We start from the raw sequence: 23,301 nt of genomic DNA on the forward strand, positions 1-23,301 counted from the left end.
GGAAATAGTCCTTAATTGCACGCACACTTGCAAAGCAAAGCCTCCACAACTCCGGCAAATGAATTCACCCTACATATCAAAGAATAGCAACCGCATTAGGAGGACTCGCAACACCCCCCGGAACCTAAAACATCAATCAGCACCCACCTTGTACACCCCCACCGAAGCTCAATTCACTCACCTTAAGCGGCACGCTCGACAAGAAGAAGCTCCACCTTCCATTCGCCCGGCAATACTCTGCAAGCTCCTCCAAATCAAAGTACTCCCCGATTGGCATCCCCCACCCTGCAAGACACCACTGATGCAATGTCGTGTCCGCTGGTGAATCCTCCCTGACGACAGGTGATGGCTCAAAGCTCGGCGAGTCGGTGGCAATTGCGGCAAACTGGTTCTCCCACAGCCAGCGCAGCGTGGATTCACCGTTCTCGACGCCGGAGAAATCGGGGCTGGGGCGCTGGGCTAGCGCGGCTTCTTCTTCCTTTGAAAGGTTGTTGTAGGCTTCTGTGAAGCCGGTGCGGACGAAGAGGATGTCGCCGGGTCGGAATTGGATGTTGTTTTCTTGGACTATGCTTTTGATAGAGGAAAGGGGGATACTGGTTGTTTGGAAGGGGGTTAGGGGGATTGAGTTCTTTTTCGCCCAGGTTGCATAGTCAAGGAGGACTCCTCGGCCTACGATACCGCCGTTGTTTACCCATGCTTTTTATTTTTCATTGTGTTAGTATGGTATAAATCTCGGTGCTGATGAGTAGTAAATCGTCTTACAATCAATCCCGATAACTGGTGAGTTCTGCAACTCTTCTAACGTATGTCCCTTGTAGTAACAGGCCAATTCCTGGTGCCCTAAATACATTTATTTCCCGAAGTTAACCCTAACGTCACCGTCAAAGACCGTGACCATCCCCATCACATTGAAAACACTCCAAAGAGACACGGATACACATACCATAATGCCGGAACCCATCCCACTGACTACTTGTCTGCGTATTAAACATCAAAATATCATCATTCACAATTCTCGGCGCCTTATTCACCATCTCCCGGGTGAACGGCTTGCGTCCATAACTCGGGTGGTTGAGTCGGTCTAATGTCAGATCGAGCGAAATCCGAACCCCCGTGCGAATCTCTTCACTCGCTGCCTGCCGGACGGTTTCTGGAGTGAGCAGGTTCAGCATGCCGATGTCATTTCTGGGGAACAAGCCCCATGCGTTTCCTACGGGACCCTTGGGGTCTAGGGTTAGGCTGTCGAAGTTGGGTATTGAGGTCATGGTTGGTTCTGTTTCAAGTTAAGGGGTTTGGACGACTGTGTTGATTACTAGGCTTTGGTAGGTTACGTTGTCTATGGCTCGGTATTTATTTATCAGAGGATGAACTACGACTACTCGGATATTTATCCATCTCCGCACTATTTGATCAAGCTCAATGGAGATGCGTTTATGCGGGGAAGGCCACTAGTGACTAGTCATCTTTGGGTCTAGTCTGTTGCTACCTCGGGTAAGTTCACTCCGATACTCGTAGGAGGCTATGGTACAGTATATACAGGTTCATCTTGATGCTTGTATATTCCGTAGGCCTCCATGCCTCTATTCGCATTTAAGGTGAGAAATAAACTCAATGCATCCTTTTTTTTTTTTTCTTTTAAATTTCGTCCAGACCACTTCAGGGTCAGATTTGTTTCAATATCAAGAGGCAACAGCTACACACACGGAGAATCAAGCCTGATTGTTCCCTGTACTAGCACCTCTGCCGCGATGGCTCCCCCGAGGGTTTCCTCGGCCACCACGCCCGCCACGGCTGTTCAAGTTCTTAGGTGGGGGAACTTGTGAGTAATTCTGTGCCCGGAAGTTCGGGTTGTGCTTCACTACACCCGCATCTGGATTGGGATCCACAGGGATGTATCCTCCTCGCGTGCGGGCCATGCCGCCGCGGCCTCTCCCTCTGCCTCCGCGATATGATCCATCCGTTTGCTGTTCTCCACCGTTGGGATGTGGCCGGAAGGGTAGGGTTGTCTGCGGCCCGACACCATTAGAGGCGCCCCGTCCGCCACGACCACCTCGGCCTCTTTGAGGGAAACCATTGCCGCGGCCGTTGCCCATACCTGCTACTGCACCTCGGTAAGAGTGGCTGAGAGGTGGAGGGGCTGAAGCTTCTTTCAGCTGCCCCTTTCCATCAGGCCCAGAAGGAGCGCCATAGCCCGCAACTGTCAAAGGCGATGGTTGACTTTGCTGGCTGCTGGCTGCTCGGGTTGTGGCGAGTAGCTGTCGGTATGAAACATTAAGGACAGAAGATGAAGGAACCGTCTGTCCCCGGAATGGAGAGCATCGGTCACCTAGTGTGGTTCCGCTCATGAACGAAACGTCGAAAACAACATCCAGGAGAAGAGCCCGTGACGTCCGCGTCAGACCAACGACCGTTCCGCGAGTGGCTATGGGCACTTTACCGGAGTCTTGGGCATAGACAACGCGGTCACCAAGTTTAAATGTCTGGTTCCCAAGTCTCTGCTCCACATCAGATGGTCTGAGAAGAGCACTTCGTGGAACCCCTCCAACTTTCTTTGCTTGCATCGCGGGCTGGCTTTGAATTAATTGGTCCGCATCCTGCTCGATCAACTTGACAATGTCGGAATCGAGCTGTTCAGCATCGAGAGGAACTCTCTCGAAATTCTTAGCCTCGATAGATTTGAGCCACTCACGAATCTCCTTGACCTTTAAAAGGGCGGTCTCTTCAGGATAGAAATCCGTTGGCTTATAGCGATCACCCTGAGGGTTACGCTGGATACCAGCGATGAATTCAGGGAACTTGATCATGTATTGCTGGAGTAGTTCAACTGCTTTGGGACTAAACTCCCAGCCGGAGTCTCCACGGCGTGAATAACCCAGAACCTTCTGTTTCCTCGCCTCGAACTTCAGGTTGAGACCCAGATTAACACGCTGACCCTCCACATCCACAGAGAAGGCCGAAGTGATTTTCGCCAATACTAAGGGATTCAGCTGCAGACTGCGTGCAATCGCGTAAGAGGGCATGTAAGGACAAAACCTCTCGGCATCCCTAGCACGCTCCTTTCCAAACTCAGGTTCCCGACCCTTAACGGCAGCGATTAATCCGTTCACTTTGCCATTACTATGTCCTGTGATATGCATAGGCCTACCGTAATTGAATTCTCCTAGGAAGAATGCACGAGAGCCTTCGGGGAATTCTTCTTCGATAGGCAGAGCATCACGTTCAATGAAACGTTCATCAGGATTGATCACTTCATCAACGACGAGCTGAAGAGCGTAATCGGTTTCTTGCCCCGGGATATCCGCGAACTCTTTCACTGTAGCACCTTCATCGGTCTTGAGCAACCCCTTCAGTAGTTGCACGTGTACCATCGCCTCAACAGGGCCAATGATCGTGCCAAGCCGCCTACTGTACGTTCCTTCGATCTTGTCGGCTTTCTTCTTCCATTGTTCGATTTGAGCCTCGGTATGGGGGATATTAACAACATGCTCCTCCCCTTCAGGCTTGATGTAATCGAAAAGCTCATCGGAAACGCGGACAACGTATGCTTCTTGTAGGAATGGATAACCCACAAAAACACGCTGTCCGAGTTTCTGCTTAGCCAATACGCTACTTGACCTGCTTCCAGGATCAAGTAATGTGATGACCATGCTTTCGTTGCGGCTCTCTTGCTGGAAGACGCACACCCCATGGAAGCCTAATTGGCCAACGCGAGGTAAAGTCTTCAAACTTGGGAAACCTGCTAATGCTGATGCTCCAAGTTGAGCTCCATCAACCAGACCAATGTAGGGCTCGAGACCATCCATAGTAGGCAAGTCGAAGATATTCTCAATGCAATGGCAATTGGAAATATCTGGGAAAACACCAGGCAAAGACGATGGGTAGATAAACTGTACATCGGGCGAGTAGGTGAACTTAAGGCTAGCACCGAAGCCATTCCGTGCTTTTTCTTCCGGAGTTAATAGGTGCTCTTTCGTTTTGAGAGCATCCAGCAAGCGTTTCTCCTCGATAAATGGGATTTTGACAACTGCCTCCCACTCCATCTTCTTTCCATTCATATCCAACTCAAAATCACGAGGGTAGAAATCGACAATAGGAGATTCCGGTGAAGTCATCAAGTCCCGGTAGGCAGCAGGCACAATTTTTTTGCTTCGATCGGGTAAAACACCCATAAGCTGCTCATAAGGCCGGAAGGGTTGACCAAGCTGGAAATTCGTATCTGCTTTCAGGCCCTTTTTAACATCTAGAGCAAGTCAGTGAAGACTATTTGAAGAGCGGTAGGAAGACAAACCAGAGATCATTGGGGCATAGTGGTACTGGAAGAACCACGGCCAGGACGCTATGCCTCTGTAATAATAGTACAAAACCCACTGGAGACCTTGCACATAGTTCTCCGTTAATTTCCTCATTTCGTCATGATTTTCCAACCCCCATTCAAACTTTCCTGTATAATACTTGTTTTTCCACTCTTGGAATTTTTCCTCATATTTCTTCTCGGCGGCTTTCTGGGCGTCTTCAGCAGAGAGCTCTTGAACCTTTGCATTCTCGTACTTTCGGATGATACGTTGAACGGCCATGGATGCCTCTTCGTCTTCCTCATCGTCACTATCGTCACCCTGCTTTGCTGGAAGCTTAAATCTGATAAACCGTTCCCCATGTTCGTCTGGTTCGGTAGTCCACGGCAGCCGAAGGTCATCTGCAAGTTGCTCCAAGAACTTGCGATCTCGAGCAGGCAGTGTGGGAGGGAAATCAAGAGGTTGAGGGTCAGCCGCCTTTTCAGGTCGGTTGAGCACATACTTCTTGACCTCTTTCAGAAGACTCTTCTGTGCTGGGGTAATTGTAAGACTTTTAGGTCTCCCCTGGGATTCGGAGTTGTCTTCTCCGCCATTTTTCTTGGCCTGGATCCATCGCTCGCCTGAGTACTCAGCTTCAAAAAAGCGGAATTCAACATCGCTCAAGCCATCAAGAAGCATACCCAAACGCTCCATGTTGATAACGCCCTGCTCGTTGATATACCCGCCCATCTTTGGCAAGATCTCCTTGTAGACTTTGAACAGGAATGCTAACGCACCCTCGTTGATATGCAGATTAGGCAAATTAGGTAAAAAGTCGTTTCCAACAAAGAACGCCATCAAAATGAAGTCGTCGATAACCCGTTCCATGTCAAAAGAAAAGCCCAAAACGTCGTTCCGCTCCAACTCCTGAAACTCCAATTCTAAGTACTCTCTGACCATGCACAGATGTAGAAGGTAGAAATTCTGATGCTCAAGTTCCTTGGGCTTTTTCTGGACTTGGCGCCCAAAGGTCACTTCCTCACGAAGAAGACAGAAGTGAGGATCATGACTGAGGAGCCCCAACATGATCAAATCGGCGTCGAGACCATAAAGGCAGTGTCGAACATTGGGATCATAGCCTTCCTGTGCTTTCGCGTGCCGGATGTATTCCATAATTTTATGTTCACCTTCTCCCGGTACTTCATGACCTGACAATACGATCTCGACTCCTTGCCAGTCTTTATCTTCCGATATCTTCTTGTTGATGAAATATTTTAATTGTTCTGTCAATTTAGCCATGAATTCCGTGCCCGGGGTAATGCAATTGCTGTCGAAAGCATCCTCCTTGGGCATCTCAACTCCTTGGCTGATGGCCTTCTCCTTCGCAACCTCAGCATCCAAAGCTGTCCGGAATCGTCGTGCACGCTGTTGATTCATCTTGGCCCGAGGGGCAACACCATCAATCGCCATGAAGAAGAGTTTCTTGGGTTTGATTTTGCCGTAGAGATGCTCGATATAATTAAATATGGCGATAAACATCTTATCTTCGGTCATCCGAAAAGTAGGGGAGTCGCTATCTTTGTGTGTACAGTTATGAATAATACCATTCATGTCAAGGTACAGGTTGTCGAACTCAGGTATCCGATTCTCTGCGATCAGCATTGAGATCGCAGGATACCGCTCGCTCAGCCAGCGGAAGAACTTAGGAACACCCATGATGAATCAATACAATGAAATCTTCTGTAGACTATATTGTAGAGATAAGAAAATGCGAAGGTATCTAGCCTGTCGTGGTGGTCGTCGTAGTCGTCAAAAAGCGAAGAAGTATTCGAATTCGGAGGCAAATCATTCAATGAATGGGAAGATGCGGTCGTACGGACAAGAATAGCCGACTGCGAATTCTCAGAGAATGTGGGACTCCAAACTAAAAAGAAACAAAACGATGTTCCAAACAGAAAGAAACATTAAACGAAGGCGAGAGCGCCTTTAGGAATCGTAAAGGTCAGCAGTGAGGTTTGGTGACTCTGCCGAGTCAACGGTCGTAAGGTCTAAGGATGGAGATGATGGCGCCAAGCCGTGATCGCCGAAAATGGCTTAGCTCTCACTGGCGCCCATTAACGCGGTGTCAACGGGAAGGTCGCGTTTCTCCAAGCGGGAGCTCAGTCCGCAAGCTCTGTCAACCTTGGCCTTACACAGCTCTCATTCGCATAACAACGTCTTTTCTCACTCTTGTGGTGTACTTTGTACAGTTACTTAATCAATATTCCCTGTCATACTGTTCTTGTTCTCTGTCTTACAGTGATCTCCTAAGCTCATCATGGAGCCCTACGACGACGGTGCGATTTCTGTTCCACTTCTATTTGCGCAAACGAATCTAACACCTCGTCGCTTTAGGATTTATTGAGGAGCAGGAAGAACAGGAGGAAGAGCGCACCGAGGAGAAAGTCATTAATGAAGGTGACTAAGCTTCGTTCTCCGAATTCGGTTATGAGGCTAAAGGCTTAAATCAGAATACAAAACCTGGAAGAAGAATGCGCCTTTCTTATATGACATGATTCTTAGTACGGCATTAGAATGGCCTACTCTTACAACACAATGGCTACCTGACAAGCAAGAGTATGCGCCTGTTCTGCTGTTGGTTGTTCTGCATGAAATCTAACCTTTCTAGGGTTCCCGACAAGCCGTATTCAACTCATCGATTGCTGCTTGGTACACACACCTCAAGTGACGCGCAAAACTATCTACAGATTGCTCATGTGCAACTTCCCAACCTTCGGCTCCTAACCCGGACGACTACGATGAGGAGCGTGGGGAAATTGGTGGCTATGGCGGTAGCTCTAAAAAGGCCCCGATGGAAATTAAGTTCAACATTGTTCAGAAGATTGATCATAAAGGCGAAGTAAATAAGGCGCGGTATCAACCTCAAAACCCCAACGTGATTGCCACCATGTGTACGGATGGAAGGGTGATGATTTGGGATCGCTCGAAACACCCCAGTCTACCTACGGGCACAGTGAACCCTCAAATGGAGCTTCTAGGTCACACGAAGGAAGGATTTGGTCTTAGTTGGAGCCCACACACCGCAGGTCACCTCGTCACTGGTAGTGAAGACAAGACTGTTCGACTCTGGTAATTGCGCGGTTCTCCAGTCACTGTGTCTACTGTCTGATAACTAACTCTCTTTGCAGGGATTTAACCACGTACACGAAAGGCAATAAGGCGTTGAAGCCAACTCGCACATACACCCATCATTCGTCGATTGTCAACGACGTTCAGTATCACCCACTTCATTCTTCTCTCATTGGCACAGTGTCCGACGATATTACCCTTCAAATCCTTGACATACGAGAAGCGGAAACAAGCCGTGCGGCAGCTTCTGCGGAAGGCCAACATCGTGACGCAATCAACGCAATTGCGTTCAACCCTGCTGCAGAAACCGTTCTCGCGACAGGTTCAGCTGATAAATCCATTGGCCTCTGGGATCTGCGTAATCTCAAGACTAAACTGCACACACTCGAGTGCCATACCGACTCCGTAACCTCCTTGTCTTGGCACCCATTCGAGGAAGCTGTCTTGGCGAGTGCAAGCTATGATCGTAAAATTATGTTCTGGGATCTTAGCCGGAGTGGCGAGGAGCAAACTCCTGATGATGCACAAGATGGACCCCCTGAGCTGTATGTTACTCTAGTTGTGCTTTTCATTTTACTAACATTGTTTTGCTAATTTACCCTTCTTTCAGCCTCTTCATGCACGGCGGCCATACCAACCGTATCTCTGATTTCAGCTGGAACCTTAACGACCCATGGGTTCTGTGTTCTGCCGCTGAAGACAATTTGTTACAGGTGTGGAAGGTTGCTGATGCCATTGTTGGTAAGGACTTGGAGGATGTGCCAACTGAGGAATTGGAGGCCTGATTAGCTTCATCTTAATATCCAATATCTCGAGGGTTTTATTACCTGATGCGACAGTATCCCGGAATCTTGTACAAGTGCTGCCGATAGGACGAAGATATCAATGAGAAAGAGTCATGTGAGCTTGAAGATCCGCTGTATTGATAGTCATTGCCAGAAGAACAGTATTACAGCCTGACCACACTTCCTAAACACTCGCGTAACCAATGCATTTTATCACCACTGCGGAGTACTGCTTCGCGCGATATTACGTCTGCCCTGGGGATACTACTACTTACCATTTCCGATAATGCCCGGTTTCTCCCGCCGCTATTTCTCTGCGCCCATATACGCACTAGAAGAAGGGTCATCCATTAAGCATGAATGTAGTGTATGGCCCTGATTGACTTCAGGTACCGCCCGCTAGTTATCTGAGCAGATTGTTATGTTGGGTTGCAGGACTAGTGTAACTAGATGGCGTCCTTACTAATACTAAGACTTATGAGTAGTCGGCATTATACACCATTTCCCTGCTATAGTACTGAATGATCACACAGATCATAGTGCGCTTTAGACAATGAGGATAGAGTATTATAGAGGAAAAGACCACCCAACTACAGTTACCTGTTCAAGCTGAGTGATAGATAGCATCAATACCTCAATGCTATTTACTAGATGCAATTGTGCACATACTATGCATTTCCGAGCTTGAATAGCTTTTCCAGGACGCTAAGTATCGGATATTTTAGGGTGCTACTTTGACAGAGCTAGTGGGGGTGGATATTCCTTCCGACCTTGTCACTGTGTCTATTATATGAGTTCCTGGAGAAAGAGCAGTTCTTTGTTTCGTCTAGAACAACATCTTAAGGCAATTAGACTTAACTATCAATGTAGAGAAGATATTCCCGGCTCATACGGATAAGGGAATTTGTGACTACTAGGGATGAAGCGCAACTCGAGTTGGCTCCACACCGTTGGATCCGCGGGGTTTCCAGGAACGAATCAGCTCCATATTTTCCCGATCATTTTAAAGAAAACCTAGTCTGGAGGATGGATGATACAGCCTGTAAGAGTATAAGTTTCCCGAGTCGGAGATGTCTGGTACAGCTCGTATAAGGTATAGTAAGATCAGAGACCGATCCTAGGGCGATTGGTGCCCCGATAGTCAGAGCTTCAAGGGACGATATTCTGGGAAGAAACGTCCCGAGTCATAGCGCCGTTGGACAAGCTTAGGTTCCGCTGCACCCCGTACAATGATGTATGCAAGTACATCCAGCATACATGCTTAATTACGGTACCAGTAGTACTAGTAGTACGGACAGAGTACTAAAAGTCATGAATGAAGAAAGTCATAAGTCTACGTGGTGTGGATGAAATTAAATAGAGAATTTTGAAAGAAATGTATAGTTTGATAATCATGGCAGTACATCTATGGGAAGTAAATACTAGTTAGTAGTCATGTTAACTAGATCGTGGGGAATATTATATCATTGCTGTTGATATCCTTACTAGTAGTTATAGTAAATGGTATTGATAATACCATACAGGGACTGAGGAGTCAGCAGATTGCAACAACATGACTGGCCGTCACTGGCCGATCCCGCAGGCGGTGGGCATATGAAATCAGATCGGCGCCGGAGAAGGTCCAATCGTTCAATCGGCCCCGTCAAGAATGTCGCCATTGAAAAACGGCGTCCCCTCTTTAGCTCTTCTTTTTTCTGCCCCTCCTCGAAATTATCATAAATATGTTTCATTATTGCATGCCTGAATAATTTTTTATAATTACCGCAACTGTTATGAACCCAAGTTTTTGAATTGTCGCCTGCTCCTCCATCATCTGTATACTAAAAAGCCCTGGCTGGGCAATTCCATCGGCGGACTAATTCCCCCCTCCACATAACTACCTACTAACTAATTACTCATTTGTTTCTACCATCCTCCACCTCCACCATGAGTTCTGGATCTCCTCCCCAAGGCTCAAAGCCCAAATCCGCTGTTCCACCTCGTCTGTTGAACGGGAGCTCTTCTCTTAATTCCCCCATGAACTCTCGTGGTGCTCGCGAAAGGGAGAGTCTCAACTCATCTATTCGCTCCTCATTTGCCCCCCACGTCCCGGCAGAGTTCAATTTGCCAGAGACAGCTGTACACCCTGTCGATGAATCTACGCCTGTCACGAAAGAATCGAATACTGACTCACGCGCGGTGAAGTACGTTGCTTGTACACCCTGACATTCAAATCGTGACTAATCGAGTTTCTAGGCCATCTTTGAATGACGTGCCCGGTGACTCAAGAGATGACACCCGGGCTTTGAGCCCACCATCGACAGCTAGCCGCCCAGCAAGTCCATACACTCTATATCCTCCAATCGATTTTGATGGGCTGAGCTGGCCTTGTAAGTGACATGGCTAACGTTTCCAATGAACATATCGTTTAACTATTTTTACCCAATAGGTCCTGGCACAAGGGCGCGGCTGGAATCTTCGCCCGAGGAAACGGAAGAACGAGTTCAAAAATTGGCAGGAGCAGTGAGAACCATTCTAGAGTGCATTGGAGAGGATCCGGAAAGAGAAGGTTTGCGGGAAACCCCAGAGAGATATGCGAAAGCCATGCTCTACTTCACCAAAGGCTACGAGGAGAATGTCAGGGATCTGGTCAATGGAGCTGTTTTCCATGAGGACCACGATGAGCTAGTTATTGTCAAGGATATCGAGGTTTTCTCTCTATGCGAACACCACATGGTTCCCTTTATGGGAAAGGTATGGACAACGTCTTAGATTTGGACCATGCAACATTGCTGACCAGTTGTCTTCTCCACAGATGCATATCGGCTATATCCCCGATCGCCGTGTTCTTGGGCTTTCTAAATTGGCGCGCCTGGCGGAAATGTTCTCCAGGAGGCTACAAGTGCAGGAGCGCCTTACCAAACAAGTCGCACTCGCCATATCGGACGTCTTGAAGCCATTAGGTGTTGGTGTCGTCATGGAATCCTCGCACCTCTGTATGGTGATGCGCGGTGTGCAAAAAACAAGCAGCACCACCACAACAAGCTGCATGTTGGGATGCATGCGATCTAGCGCAAAGACCAGGGAGGAATTCTTGACTCTTTTGCACCGGAGATAATGTCTTCTATGTCTATGACACATACTTGTTACCTTCTTTTTAACAGTGGATGGTATTCATGATTTCAACGGAGTTAGGGGCGGTTTACCTCTCAACAGGTTATTTTGGATCTGATTGTTCTGATTTTCTACCGAGCCACACGGTTGGCAGATCTCTTATTCTTTTATGCTATATTCTTCTTGTTCCTATAAACACTACTTGGATACACCCTGGATTTCTTCATTTCGCTGCAGCAGACCATGCACGATACTTGTCATATTACTCCGGTTGCTTTTGTGGAAATACATACAGAACCAATAGAGGGCACACGGAATGAGGAAGGGTGAGAGAGACTGATAGGGTTCAGCTCAGCTCAGCTCAGCTATTGGCATATGAACTCATTACGTTATGAGACGATATTCAATGTCGGTTCAACACTATCTTTGTTTCACGCTAGCAATTACATTTTCCCAATACATTTGTTGTTAGTGGACATTTAGCATCTATAGCAACCGGAATATACCGCAGTGGAGACTGTCGACGCAGCCCAATTTCTGAAATTCACTTCTTAGTATGAGCAAGGACTGGTTGGCATAGTGATTCACTCTTTGAAATAGCTACTGGGGCTTTATTGCTCTCTGCATTTGCATCATCATAGCGGTGTGTATTCTGTGAATTTGAGTGCTAGGTCCGTGCTCACTGTCTTAAGACTGGATTCACTGGATGCCATGCTTTGAGCTATCTTACAGGAAATACATATTCACTCCAGGGTTTTAAATGTCAAAATTAATTTATCTTCTGTCTTAGACGACAGTTGGACCTGCCTTTAAATATTTGAATCCGGGGTGATAACTTCATACTTCCAGTTGCTCAGCAAGTATCAATAGTAACCGTCCTTCATCAAGCTTCAAAGGTTGGTGTTCCAAATCATACTAACACTTGTGAAGTTGTACCTCCACCAGATCACTGACCATACTATCTCCTCCAAAGCTCCTTATTGATGCAAGTGGTGACGAAGTGACCGAGGATGGAGGCGCTAGATGATAAAGATATTGAAGCTGCTCAAACTTTGGTTATGCTCTCTACCCCTTCGAGGGGACAAGGCTCTAGCCATGGACAGCGCGCCTCTGCAATCGAACCTAGAAGTGGTAGCCATCCAAAGGGCTCGATGCAAAGCAGCACTCCACATGCTAGGCAAAGCATTGATCCAACCACCAATACCTCCATGCATTCGTCTATTTCGAACCCAGCTCAGCCAGTCAGACGATCCAGCTTTAGCTCAATACCCGTTCCAGCTCAGATTTCGACAGACACAATGACAGCCTCAGATAAGGCCCTGCAGGCATACCTACTCCGGCAGCAGCTGCTAGCAGGAATTGCGCCTGAGAATTTGATACCAATGAGGCCACCCACAACTGGCCAGACCCAGGGCGGTAATCAGGGTATCGTGAACAGACCAAACAATCCTTCTTTGGTGCAGATCACGAACAATGGTATTTCAATCCCTCATATCCCACCTGCAAGGTTCACTGGCGTACTTCACCCACTTCCTGCTCAGCCAACTCAGGGTTCCCGCAGTCCTATATCTCTTCAGAGACAGCCAATCTCCAGGTGCGGCAGCAATCCTGGCGCGGGTTTGAGAACGCAACCGGCAGCCCAGGTTCGATCCGAAAATTCTCAAGGCAGGAATACCGTGTCTCACGAGGGATCAAGTGCTTCGGGTGGACGTCAATCTGAGCCTCATGCTAGTGAAAGACCCCGTCAACCCTCTGAAGGGGATCGGATTCGAAGGGCAGAGGCTCGACGGCCCACGCAGCGAAATAGCCATCTTGCCGTGCCTCATCAGCAGGATAGATCACAGCCTCGGCTTCAGCTTTTCCCTACCTTAGCTCGTGGCTCGATCAGCCCTCTGCCATTAAATAGTAATACTATTTCTCCGGATACCAGTAACAAGAGCTCGAATACCACAGGCCTCCCACACAACGGCTTTGATATTCTTCTAGCCTTCACTTATCATCAAGGTCTAGCTCTGGAGTTCACAATGTATCTCAACGTTGAAGAATTGATCAATTTACTCTCGATCTCCAAGCCGTTTAATCGCTTCGTGAAGAGGAATTGTTTTGATATCATAAAACGCCAGGCGACGAGGGACGCTCCCGAATCTTCGCAAATATTTCCGTTCAGATGTTATTCGAGGCTGTGCATCGATAACACAAATGCCAGGCGGCAGCCTATCCCTGCTCGCGACATTGTAGGCGAAAACGACCTTGCGCCGTCCTTTTGCTGGTTACAAATGATCATCTACCGCGAGAAAACGGTGAAGAAAATCATGGAAAATATGCTCGTTGCGGGCTATGGGTTGCCAAAGCCATGTGAGCCAGTCATCAAGAAGCTCTGGTTCATCATGGATATCCCCGATAACCGGCGTCGTGAATGGACGATGATGAACCGCAATTTGTGGCAAGATATCGAACTTTTCTTCGCAATGATCTTCATTGCCCAGCTCGATATGCTGTTGAGGAAGAAACGTGAGAGTATCACGGGCCGTTTATACCATTTATTGATGGCTCAGCCTACTATGACCGTGCTTTGGGACGTCTTGAGGGATGCTGCTCTTCGAAGCGAGTTCGAGACTCTCAAGTATTTTGTCCGTTGGAAGTATAATCCTTTGCCACATGAGACTGACCTGTACGTTTATGGAGTACCTCCTCAGGAGGTTGGAGCACTTCAGTATGAAGGATATGGCCGACACGAAAGAGTCACAAAATTCATCCAGCCCGATGAGCTCATTTTGAGAGAAATGGCCAGGAGGCAGCTTAATCTTGGTGATATGTACCAGGATATCTTCTTGACTGGTAATAGGGCCCGTTACTATTCACGGTTCAGTCAAGCTGCTACTTCGTGGGATGAAGAAATGAAGCGTGAGGCGGGTGCGCAAGGTATAGACTGGCAAAATGTTGTCAGATTGAACTAGCCGGGTCTGACTAGAACATCAACGACGTCTAGCCAAGACCCGTGCGTCGGCCTTGTTTTTTTGATGTGAGACTGTGGGATGGTGGTTTGTATAGGGAGATTGTAATGGGACCTTGTTCTTTTTTTTTTTTTTTTTTTTTTTTTTTTTCTCTTGAACATACGTGGGGAAATATTTTGATTCACTGCCCTGATGACATGAATTCTTTTTAGCCCAGTTTTACCAAATATGGTAAACGATTGCACTAGCAGCATGATGATCTGGTATTTCATGTACACTAAAACACTCGGCGCTTAGAAAATTCAATCTCAGCTTTGTTAAAAACTAATACAAAATCGATATCTTGTTTAAATGGGTACAGGCTACCTGAAAAGATACAATAATTTATAGATTTACCAAGAATTAGGCAAATAAGTTCGTTATTATGTTTGTTATAATATCGAACAATGAGATACTGGGCTTTACCTAGCATGTTAATTTATATGTAACCCTAACTCAAGTTGCCTACAAAAAGATCAGAGGAATCTATTGCCAATAACCATCAACTATACTGTCAGGATAATTCTAGTAGTGCCCCTTGTACCAGGGGTTATATATGCCAGATTGAGAGGATTTAGAGCTAGAGGAATAAGTGATAAGATTTTGAGCTAGGCTAAATTTTGCACATACACTTCTCAAAAATGTTATAACTACAATCAAGCTACACAGTTCATTGATAACGTACACCAAGGACCATGTTTATGCCTGAGGCATTATTATAAGTGGATCCAATTCCTCCGCGGCCCGCCGGATCACGTGGATCGCACTCAGTACTCCAAGTCCAAGCCTACAGTAACCTCGACCTCCCACCAAATTCGCCTAAACATCGTATGCGATGAGCTTGCATGCCCTGGGCCCCCACCCTGAGATGTGGTAATCGATCAGGCTTCGTGATCGACCGGATAGGATTGTATGGCCTGCCTAGTGATGCCTGACCCTACCAGAGCTGCTCGATACCGCGATGCTCGGTTTGTTGGGTTGGTCCCGACCTACTCACTAAATCCGCATCCCCACCGCCCATTTACACGTCATGAGCCAACAACACTTCGCGCCCATATACGTCTCGATTAGGCAATAAATCTAGACCTTTCCGGGGGCAAGAGACCTTAAAAGATATTTTCTTCTACAACACGCCTTTGCTTGTTTCTCTTTTTTCTTTCGATACAACTACTAACAGGCGCTCTGCGGGATTCCCGGTGACCATGCCGGTCTTTTCGCAAGCTCCGCCAAGTTCCTTTGTCAGGTATGCATCCCCACGGGTTCTTAATTCTAAATCGCTCTAGGTCGAGGATGAGCGTGAATTGTCCGCAAATAAAGCCTGGCTATTCCTCAGTTCGACCAGGCGTACCTCGCCATATTGGTAGATCTTACAAGTGTTTTCGCCCTACAGCAAGCCTGGCTGCTACCCATTGAAGTGGAGCATGACTGGGAGTGCCTCATATTTGTGATTATTTTCAAGTAAAAACACAGATGACATTGTTGTTGTCTTTCTTTTGGGCGAGACAGATTTATATCTTTGTTGACTGAAGCACCGAAAGAAAGTTCTGCAGTGCCCTTGCAACATCTACATGCTACGCATCATTGTTGGGGATCTGTTGTATCTCTTTATTTCTCGCCCGTTTGGCCTTAATGTGCGACGCAGTGAGGGACTATTAGATGTCTTGAATGGCATCCGGCAATCACTCCATCACTGCATACTAACAAAATCAGGATACCACCTTGTGGATTTTGCAACCAACAATGACGAAATCCTACTGTGGCAGATTCATCTGCCTATTTGTCATTTCTTCATTGTTGGCTTATTGCATCCCGTAGATAGGCCTGTGTGTTACGAAGCGAAGAGATATTCACTTCTATCCACGGTTGGAGACAACCTTACGAAGGCAAGAAGCTCAGAGATTTGGGGTGGGAGGGATGGCCAGAGAGAAAACAAGCCAAGAACTCATACGTCAACCAAGACTAACATATCCAGACTTGTCGAAAGGAGGAAGAAGAAGAAGAAGAAGAAGAAGAAGAAGAAGAATTAAGCAAAGGGAAGAACAGGATTATTCGAGTGAGATCCTGAGGGCAAAGAATAGCTTCCTTTGATCGACACGTCGACATTAGTCTTGAAGCCAAGACCACAACGCTCTGAAGGAAGCCCAGACTGTGTTGAGTGGCTATTCTGTGCTTTTTACTTTGCCTCGGGCTCAAGGCATCCGAGCGTTTCTGATCCATGACTGCAGCTCTTGCCTGTTATCAGTTGCGTTGCGCGACCGTTGGCCACTATCGTAGTAAACCCGCACTGCAGGCAAAAGAACCGGAGAATGAGGAGACCAGCATGGGAATGACCGATTGACGAGCCGCCCGTCAGTCGCCCACCTGATTTTCCTCCCGCCAGGACCACCACTTAAAATATGCCTGTCAAGAAAGTAGATTGCCGTCACCACAACCTTGATTTTATTCGTATGCACTCAATAAAAAAGAGGAAAAGAGAAGAAAGGAGAAGGGAAGAGAACCCAAGCTCACACCCAAACAGCGAGGTGCGTCTTCCCCTTATAGAAACGAAGAAAGGAAAACAAGCCAACCCCTCTTATCTACTAAACGTTTTTGATTTTGGAGGTTTGACGTTCTGTTCTTTCTCAGATACAGGGCTATTCTCTTTCCACCCCGGAAAAACCAGGCCTCCGCACTACCCGACAGGAAAGCATTCAGTGAACGCGGTCAACACGCCCGGCAGACTAGACGAACGATAGGCTCCACCGGAATCTCCTGCGCTTATTATCTATATGCGAATCCTTCTATCTCTCAGTGGTCCATACCATCTGATTCCGACTGCCTCCCTACCTTCATTTATTTAAACCAGATGCAGTTGAAGAAGTTTACATGGCTGGGTCCCGTAGGAGTCCGGTGTTGAGAGACCAGTGGAGAGCCTCCACCAACACTACAGACCAACGAGATCGGGAAAGGCACAGATCTCGAGGATCGCACCGCGATAGGGGGAGGGAGAGATACCGTGAACGACAACGTCGTCGCCGACCCAAAGGGGGTAGACCCGATCACCCAGGACGGTCGCCGCCACCGCGTTCTTTCGCGCAAGCGGATAACGAAGAACACCGTTCACACCGTGAATTTTCCCCTGGTACTGTGTCGGCTCGTGCCTCCCCTGGTCCTCCACCGTCAGACTTCCAACCAAGCCAGAACTTTGGTCGTCACTCTTCGCCCAAACCGACTGAGCATCCCGATCTAGATTCGCACTATTCGCTGGAGGTTGACAGGCCGATCGAGCGGGACTACCGCAGAGATCAATCTCCCTCTGCACCCCCTCCATCAAAACGCAAAAGAACACGAGGTCCTTCACCTGGCTGCATCCCCGCCACTCTACTCAAGAACCTCCTCGCCACTCGTATAGTCGGCCGGGTGACGACTCTGAGCGAAGTTTTCCACATAAACGGGGCCGAGGACGTTTCCCAGGTCGCGGTAGGTCGGGTCGAAGGTCACCACGACGAGGGAGAGACCGCCGGAAGGACGAGGCTGGTCGACGAAGTTCTTCCCGCCCAAGACACTCGAAGTCTCCCACTCGTGGTGCGAAATCTTACAACTACCCTCGTCGTCGGTTGCACAGCCCTCGCCCTGAAGACGATCCTGAACGCGACCCGCGGCATCGATCTGTATCTCGCCATTCAGCAGAGTCCGTGGGCTCAAGGTTATCTATTGCCTCCCGGCGGGAATCTATAGCTATGCATTCGGCTAGACCAATCCGGTCTGCAGATAACCCTCTCAGATCCCCGTCTCCCCCTGGCCCAATTCCAAGCTTTGATGTTGAGACTACTGGTGCTTTGGTAGATGGAGATGCCCCACGTGAGTCCGTTTCGATGCATGGGATGCGGGCATCTGATGCACGGGACACCAAGAGCTCAAACCCCCGTCCACATCTTGATTCCAGACAATATTCGACCTCGCCGCAATACGTGACCCCGTCTAATTCCTACCATGGTTCCCCACAATCTACCTCTCCGTATTCGGGTGGACGGGGCGGTTGGAATGGGCAGCAACCTCCTCACCCCGGGTAGGTGTTTCTTCTTTCTTCTAATTCTCCTTCCCTTTTCTTCTTCTTCCTGTCTTATAGAGAAACTCTTCCAATAGTGCTGACCTGGGTGCAATGTCTAGTCGTTCTCCTCCGTACAGACAGCCGCCGACTGGTCCACAGAGCCAGTTTTATCAAGGCCAAAGCCAATTTCATCCGTCTGCGAACCATATTCCCACAGGTCCTCGTGGAGGCCATTCAGGCTATCGCGGAAACTATCAGAACCAAGGAGGCGGCCGTAGATTCTCTGCTTCAGGCTCCCAAAATTACAGCAATGCACCTTCCCCGCGTGGCCGGGGTAATTTTACCAGTTATCAGTGGAGTGGTCCCGGATCCCGGGGTCGGGGGCCTCATAGCCCACATACATCACATGGGCAGACGTCACAAACCCCTCCACCTCCAACGGCTTCGGAAAATGAGACATCTATTGGTCCTGCTCAGAGTAATATTGCTTTCAGGCTTGGTGGCCAAGATCGCCCGGTAGGCGAGGAAAAGCCAGAGTCAGAGGTCGACGATGCCCAGAAAATGCTACCTACGAATATAGGACAGTCTGATACCTCTACGAACCCAAATAAGGGAGGCAAAATCAGTTTTGCTTTCAAGGCGAAGACAACTCCAGCCCCTGCTCCGAAACCCGTTCCGGATCTGGCGCAAAGGATGCTGGCCCGAGAGCCACCTGCCCGGGTGGCCGAGCCTCCGCGTAATCGGATGGCGAGTGGTCCGCCTCCCAAATTCAAGCCTGAGCCACGTTTTGATCGTCGTGAGCGGGACCGTGAGAGAGAAAGAGACCGACATCGTGAAAGAGATCGCGACAGGGGGCGTAATGACCGGCGCGATTTCCGGGATCCGCGCGGGTTCCGTGATCCTAGGGATAGGCGCGACGGTCGGAAGGATGATCATCGTTTTGATCATCGCCATGACAGGAGAAGAGGTGACCGACGACAGGATTTCCGTCCTGAACGCCGCCGGGATCGCTCTCCGGAACCCAAGAAACAACCTAAAATTCTGACACGGCCGAAACCACGTCCCATCCTTCCTGAAGAATTCGCTAAATCGGACTCTGTTTATTACCGGAAACCTGGAAATGAATCTGTTATTGGAGCTGGCACGTATGGAAAGGTCTTCAAGGCAATTCATGTGTATACCCAGAGAAAGGTGGCATTGAAGAAGATACGAATGGAGGGCGAGAAAGATGGCTTCCCTGTCACGGCTGTGCGCGAGATCAAGTTGCTGCAACACCTCCGCAACGACAATGTTGTGAGCTTGCTGGAAGTCATGGTAGAGAGGAATGAGTGCTTTATGGTGTTTGAGTATCTCTCCCATGACCTTACTGGTCTCATTAATCACCCGACTTTCACACTTACGGCAGCTCATAAAAAGGACCTGGCAAAGCAAATGTTCGAAGGATTGAGCTACCTTCATCATCGTGGAGTGCTGCATCGCGACATCAAGGCCGCCAATATTCTTATCAGCAACCGTGGACAACTAAAATACGCCGACTTCGGTTTGGCCAGATTCTTCTCAAAGAGTCGACAACTTGATTACACAAATCGTGTTATCACTATATGGTACCGACCGCCGGAGCTTCTCCTGGGTGAAACCAGGTACGGACCGGCAGTTGACGTTTGGAGTGCGGCTTGCGTATACGTCGAAATGTTCACAAAGAAAGCCGTTTTCCCCGGCGAGGGGGGCGAGATCAGCCAAATGGAGAAGCTCTATAATTGTCTCGGGACTCCGACACGAGCAGAATGGCCAGACATTGTTGAGATGCCTTGGTTCGAGCTGATGCGCCCGACTGAACGAAAGAGAAGGGTTTTTGAGGAGGTGTATGGGCAAATCCTAACCCCAGCGGCTCTGGACTTGGTTTCTCAAATTTTCCGTTATGACCCGACTGCACGGCCAACTGCTGAGGAGATACTTGCACATCCGTACTTTGCTTCGGAGGAGCCTAGGCCCCAACAAGCCATTGAGTAAGTGTTCAAGTGGTATGGTACTTTCTAAGTGTGTTATCTAACAGAATACTAGACTGGAGAACATTGAGGGCGATTGGCATGAATTTGAATCCAAAGCACTCCGCAAAGAGAAGGACAGGGAAGCTCGCCGCGCTGAGTATCAGAGAGACAAAGAGAAACGGAAGGCTGGTACTTCAGCTCCACCCAGCGAGAGAGAAACGAAACGTGCCAGGCAAGACGCCGAGGACTCGCAATCTTCAGCACAGCCTACGGAACAATAGGTCAAAAACGGCTACATGCGTCGCATCACTGGGATGCAATATTTGCGTGGGGACTTGATTTCAAAAAATTTCCACGATAAGAATTATGGTCACGCGTTCTGACAGCATATATCCAATGCTTATTGTGATTATCACAGGAGCTATTATAGTGTAGCGAATGTATAGAATTTCTCCTATTCGAGATGCACTGGTTTTTATATTTTCGTACACATCGGTTATGTTTCTACAATTTAGACGTCCCAAAGAGGGAGTAATACGATCAATCTACTATTTGCTGGTCAGTATTTAATGACCAAAGCCAATCGGAACAGCTCGGCATATGCCATTGAAACCAAGTGCAACAGATCAGACTTTGCCTTTGAAACCTCACACTCAACCAGCTTAGCCAAGAAGGCAGTGTAGAAAAGCGGTTGAGCACCTCGGCTTACCAGAGAATGATTTTTTCCTCATGGACTGGTGTTTTCAAGCACGGCGGCGGCCGAGAATTGGCAGAAAAGAAGTGAACGCACCAGAGTGATAGCTACCAACCATGTACGGCAGTAACCATGGTGGTGGATTGTCGTTCTTGCTTTTATGCAAAAGGCAAACATCAAACATTCTCTAATTAGGAAAAGGTATGTCCCGTCATACAGGTCATCACCGCATCATGGAAGCCGAGAAGCCCTCGTGATGATGGTTTTAGAAGCGGGTTTGAATAGTTGTTCTCGACACACTCATCGGAGTCGCCAGTGCAGTGGAGTAGAAAAAACGTTGCAGCTGGCGATGATTTGAGTTGGTGGTCTTGGGTTTTGTGAAGAAGAAGAGAAGAAAGGGAAGGAAGAAGGGAATTTAAAGGAAAAAAAGAAGGAAAAACGACGGTGCGGGAGGCCGAGAGCGGGGCTCGACGGTGATTGGACAAGGGCGGAGGAGCTCGAAGAAATGGACGAAACGCGAAGGGCAATAATTATCCATTTCTTCCAATCGAGCGGACAGTGACTTGAGTTCTTCCAGTTCAATCTTGCAATCCGCATTCTTCCCCCCACCTCTGCTTAACGTTCACGATCACGATCACGATTTCTACTCCCTTTCTTTAGCTTCCGTTGTTCTTGCTCAACATCTTGTTTTAATTACTATATTAGTCGCTTTTATTCTTCCGCCTTTTTCTCTCGAACTGCCACCATCTGCCTTTCGTCTGCATTGAACATTTTAGCGCTTTCCAGATATACGGTATCATTCGGTTTTTACCCTACGCAGTTAAGCCGCCAGTTTCTCCGTTCTATTGCCTGATGACCGCTCGTTTTCTGAGCCGTCTCATTAGGTAGCTATCATGGATAACGCAAATCTTTGGACTCGCCGATCCAAGTACGTATACGTCGTCGTCGTCGTCTTCTTTTTTGTTTTTTTGTTTTTTCTTTTTTAAACATTCTTCCTCCTTTTTCCATTTTTGTACATTGGTGATTTTTCGAGGGGTCATTGCTGATCGTTTCACCGCGTTCCAGCTCCTCTAAGTTGTCTCTGTCTATGACGGGAACAGACGGCAAAGACGGTGCCAAAGTCGAACTTCCCCGCACAAAGCGTTTTGGTCCTGATAGCTCCCACGGTCGATCGAATCCCTTCAACGCTCTATCTCCTCTTTCGGGCGGTGTGTCCTCCCCGTCGACGAACGCCTCGTCTGCATTCGGCCTGGGATCCGGCGCCTTTGCATCTTTCGGTGCCCCCAAAACTCCCGGCGGCTCCGACCTCAAGACGCCCCTCGAGAAACGAGACAACCCGACGGAACACGACTCGGTGGAGGGCACGAAGACGAAGGCCGCTAGTTCTATCATCAGAGAACACCCTCTGAAATCCACCTGGATCATTTGGTACCGTCCACCCACGCCTAAATACTCCGATTACGAAAAGTCAACCGTCCCCCTTGCATCTATATCCTCGGTCGAAAGTTTCTGGTCGATATATTCGCACTTGAAGCGGCCTTCTCTTCTACCCACTGTTTCCGACTATCATATCTTTAAAAAGGGCATTCGCCCTGTATGGGAAGATGATGCCAACAAGAAGGGTGGGAAGTGGGTGGTGAGATTGAAGAAGGGTGTTGCTGATCGGTACTGGGAGGATCTTCTCTTAGCTATGGTTGGTGACCAGTTCGCGGAGGCTGGTGATGAAGTTTGCGGTGCTGTCCTCAGCGTACGGAGTGGCGAGGACGTGTTGAGTGTCTGGACCAGGATTGACGGTGGGCGCAATATCAAGATCCGGTAAGCTTTATTGTTGGATTTTCTTTTTCAGGGCTCGCCTTGAAAACTTTTCGTTCTGTTTTCTAATGCAGCGCAGGGAAACGATCAAGCGTCTGCTGGGCTTCCCGATCGATACCAACATTGTCTGGAAGAGCCACGACGACAGCATTGCTCAGCGCTCTGCCATTGATCAAGCTCGTCAGGAGAAGGCCGCCGGAAACAACGGCCACCACCATCATCACCACCATCACCATCACCACAACAATAACAACAACAACAACAACAACAACCCACATCAAAATCTAGGTACAGATCGACGAAGAGTTACGGCTAATGATGACTCTACGGGAGATAAAGAAAAGGGAGCGGCGTCGTGACATGATTATCTGAGCCTGGTTTATGGTCCTGTATAGTAAAGAAAACAAAAAATAATTGGGACGATTTGGGATCGGGGCATTGGGCGAATAGTGCGTCTGTTTTGACTTGGGCTTGATTTCATTTCTCGTCATTGTTCTATTTTACGC

The 23,301-nt window shown here is 48.3% G+C and overlaps 7 protein-coding genes across 7 annotated transcripts; 5 read left to right on the forward strand and 2 right to left on the reverse strand.

Annotated features, from left to right (window-relative positions):
- Positions 1 to 76: 76 nt before the first annotated feature.
- On the reverse strand, positions 77 to 1,265 carry ANOM_002023 (uncharacterized protein; the record flags this gene model as incomplete). Its single annotated transcript, XM_015547280.1, has 4 exons — positions 77 to 124; positions 182 to 696; positions 763 to 840; positions 944 to 1,265. 4 exons carry the CDS (start codon positions 1,263 to 1,265, stop codon positions 77 to 79), a joined length of 963 nt encoding a protein of 320 aa, XP_015411155.1.
- A 444-nt stretch (positions 1,266 to 1,709) lies between these two features.
- ANOM_002024 (chromatin-binding exonuclease XRN1) lies at positions 1,710 to 5,987 on the reverse strand (the record flags this gene model as incomplete). The annotated part of the gene is made up of 2 exons (XM_015547281.1): positions 1,710 to 4,240; positions 4,289 to 5,987. 2 exons carry the CDS (start codon positions 5,985 to 5,987, stop codon positions 1,710 to 1,712), a joined length of 4,230 nt encoding a protein of 1,409 aa, XP_015411162.1.
- A 601-nt stretch (positions 5,988 to 6,588) lies between these two features.
- Positions 6,589 to 8,380, forward strand: ANOM_002025 (WD repeat RBAP46/RBAP48/MSI1 family protein; the record flags this gene model as incomplete). The annotated part of the gene is made up of 7 exons (XM_015547282.1): positions 6,589 to 6,607; positions 6,666 to 6,728; positions 6,782 to 6,887; positions 6,940 to 6,980; positions 7,019 to 7,400; positions 7,460 to 7,945; positions 8,011 to 8,380. The coding sequence occupies 7 exons, from the start codon at positions 6,589 to 6,591 to the stop codon at positions 8,183 to 8,185; spliced, it is 1,272 nt and encodes a 423-aa protein (XP_015411161.1). The 3' UTR covers positions 8,186 to 8,380.
- Positions 8,381 to 10,111: 1,731 nt separating this feature from the next.
- On the forward strand, positions 10,112 to 11,723 carry ANOM_002026 (GTP cyclohydrolase I; the record flags this gene model as incomplete). The annotated part of the gene is made up of 4 exons (XM_015547283.1): positions 10,112 to 10,368; positions 10,421 to 10,554; positions 10,614 to 10,918; positions 10,980 to 11,723. 4 exons carry the CDS (start codon positions 10,112 to 10,114, stop codon positions 11,280 to 11,282), a joined length of 999 nt encoding a protein of 332 aa, XP_015411160.1. The 3' UTR covers positions 11,283 to 11,723.
- A 565-nt stretch (positions 11,724 to 12,288) lies between these two features.
- ANOM_002027 (uncharacterized protein) lies at positions 12,289 to 14,235 on the forward strand (the record flags this gene model as incomplete). The annotated part of the gene is made up of 1 exon (XM_015547284.1): positions 12,289 to 14,235. One exon carries the CDS (start codon positions 12,289 to 12,291, stop codon positions 14,233 to 14,235), a length of 1,947 nt encoding a protein of 648 aa, XP_015411159.1.
- A 2,901-nt stretch (positions 14,236 to 17,136) lies between these two features.
- ANOM_002028 (putative protein kinase) lies at positions 17,137 to 20,570 on the forward strand (the record flags this gene model as incomplete). Its single annotated transcript, XM_015547285.1, has 5 exons — positions 17,137 to 17,941; positions 18,022 to 18,319; positions 18,380 to 18,635; positions 18,716 to 20,307; positions 20,363 to 20,570. 5 exons carry the CDS (start codon positions 17,137 to 17,139, stop codon positions 20,568 to 20,570), a joined length of 3,159 nt encoding a protein of 1,052 aa, XP_015411154.1.
- Positions 20,571 to 21,715: 1,145 nt separating this feature from the next.
- Positions 21,716 to 23,154, forward strand: ANOM_002029 (eukaryotic translation initiation factor 4E; the record flags this gene model as incomplete). Its single annotated transcript, XM_015547286.1, has 3 exons — positions 21,716 to 21,911; positions 22,049 to 22,798; positions 22,875 to 23,154. The coding sequence occupies exons 1-3, from the start codon at positions 21,877 to 21,879 to the stop codon at positions 23,152 to 23,154; spliced, it is 1,065 nt and encodes a 354-aa protein (XP_015411153.1). The 5' UTR covers positions 21,716 to 21,876.
- Between the last annotated feature and the right edge of the window lie 147 nt (positions 23,155 to 23,301).

The sequence above is a fragment of the Aspergillus nomiae genome, assembly GCF_001204775.2.
Source record: "Aspergillus nomiae NRRL 13137 chromosome Unknown contig00017, whole genome shotgun sequence".
In the NCBI taxonomy this organism is placed as follows: domain Eukaryota; kingdom Fungi; phylum Ascomycota; class Eurotiomycetes; order Eurotiales; family Aspergillaceae; genus Aspergillus; species Aspergillus nomiae.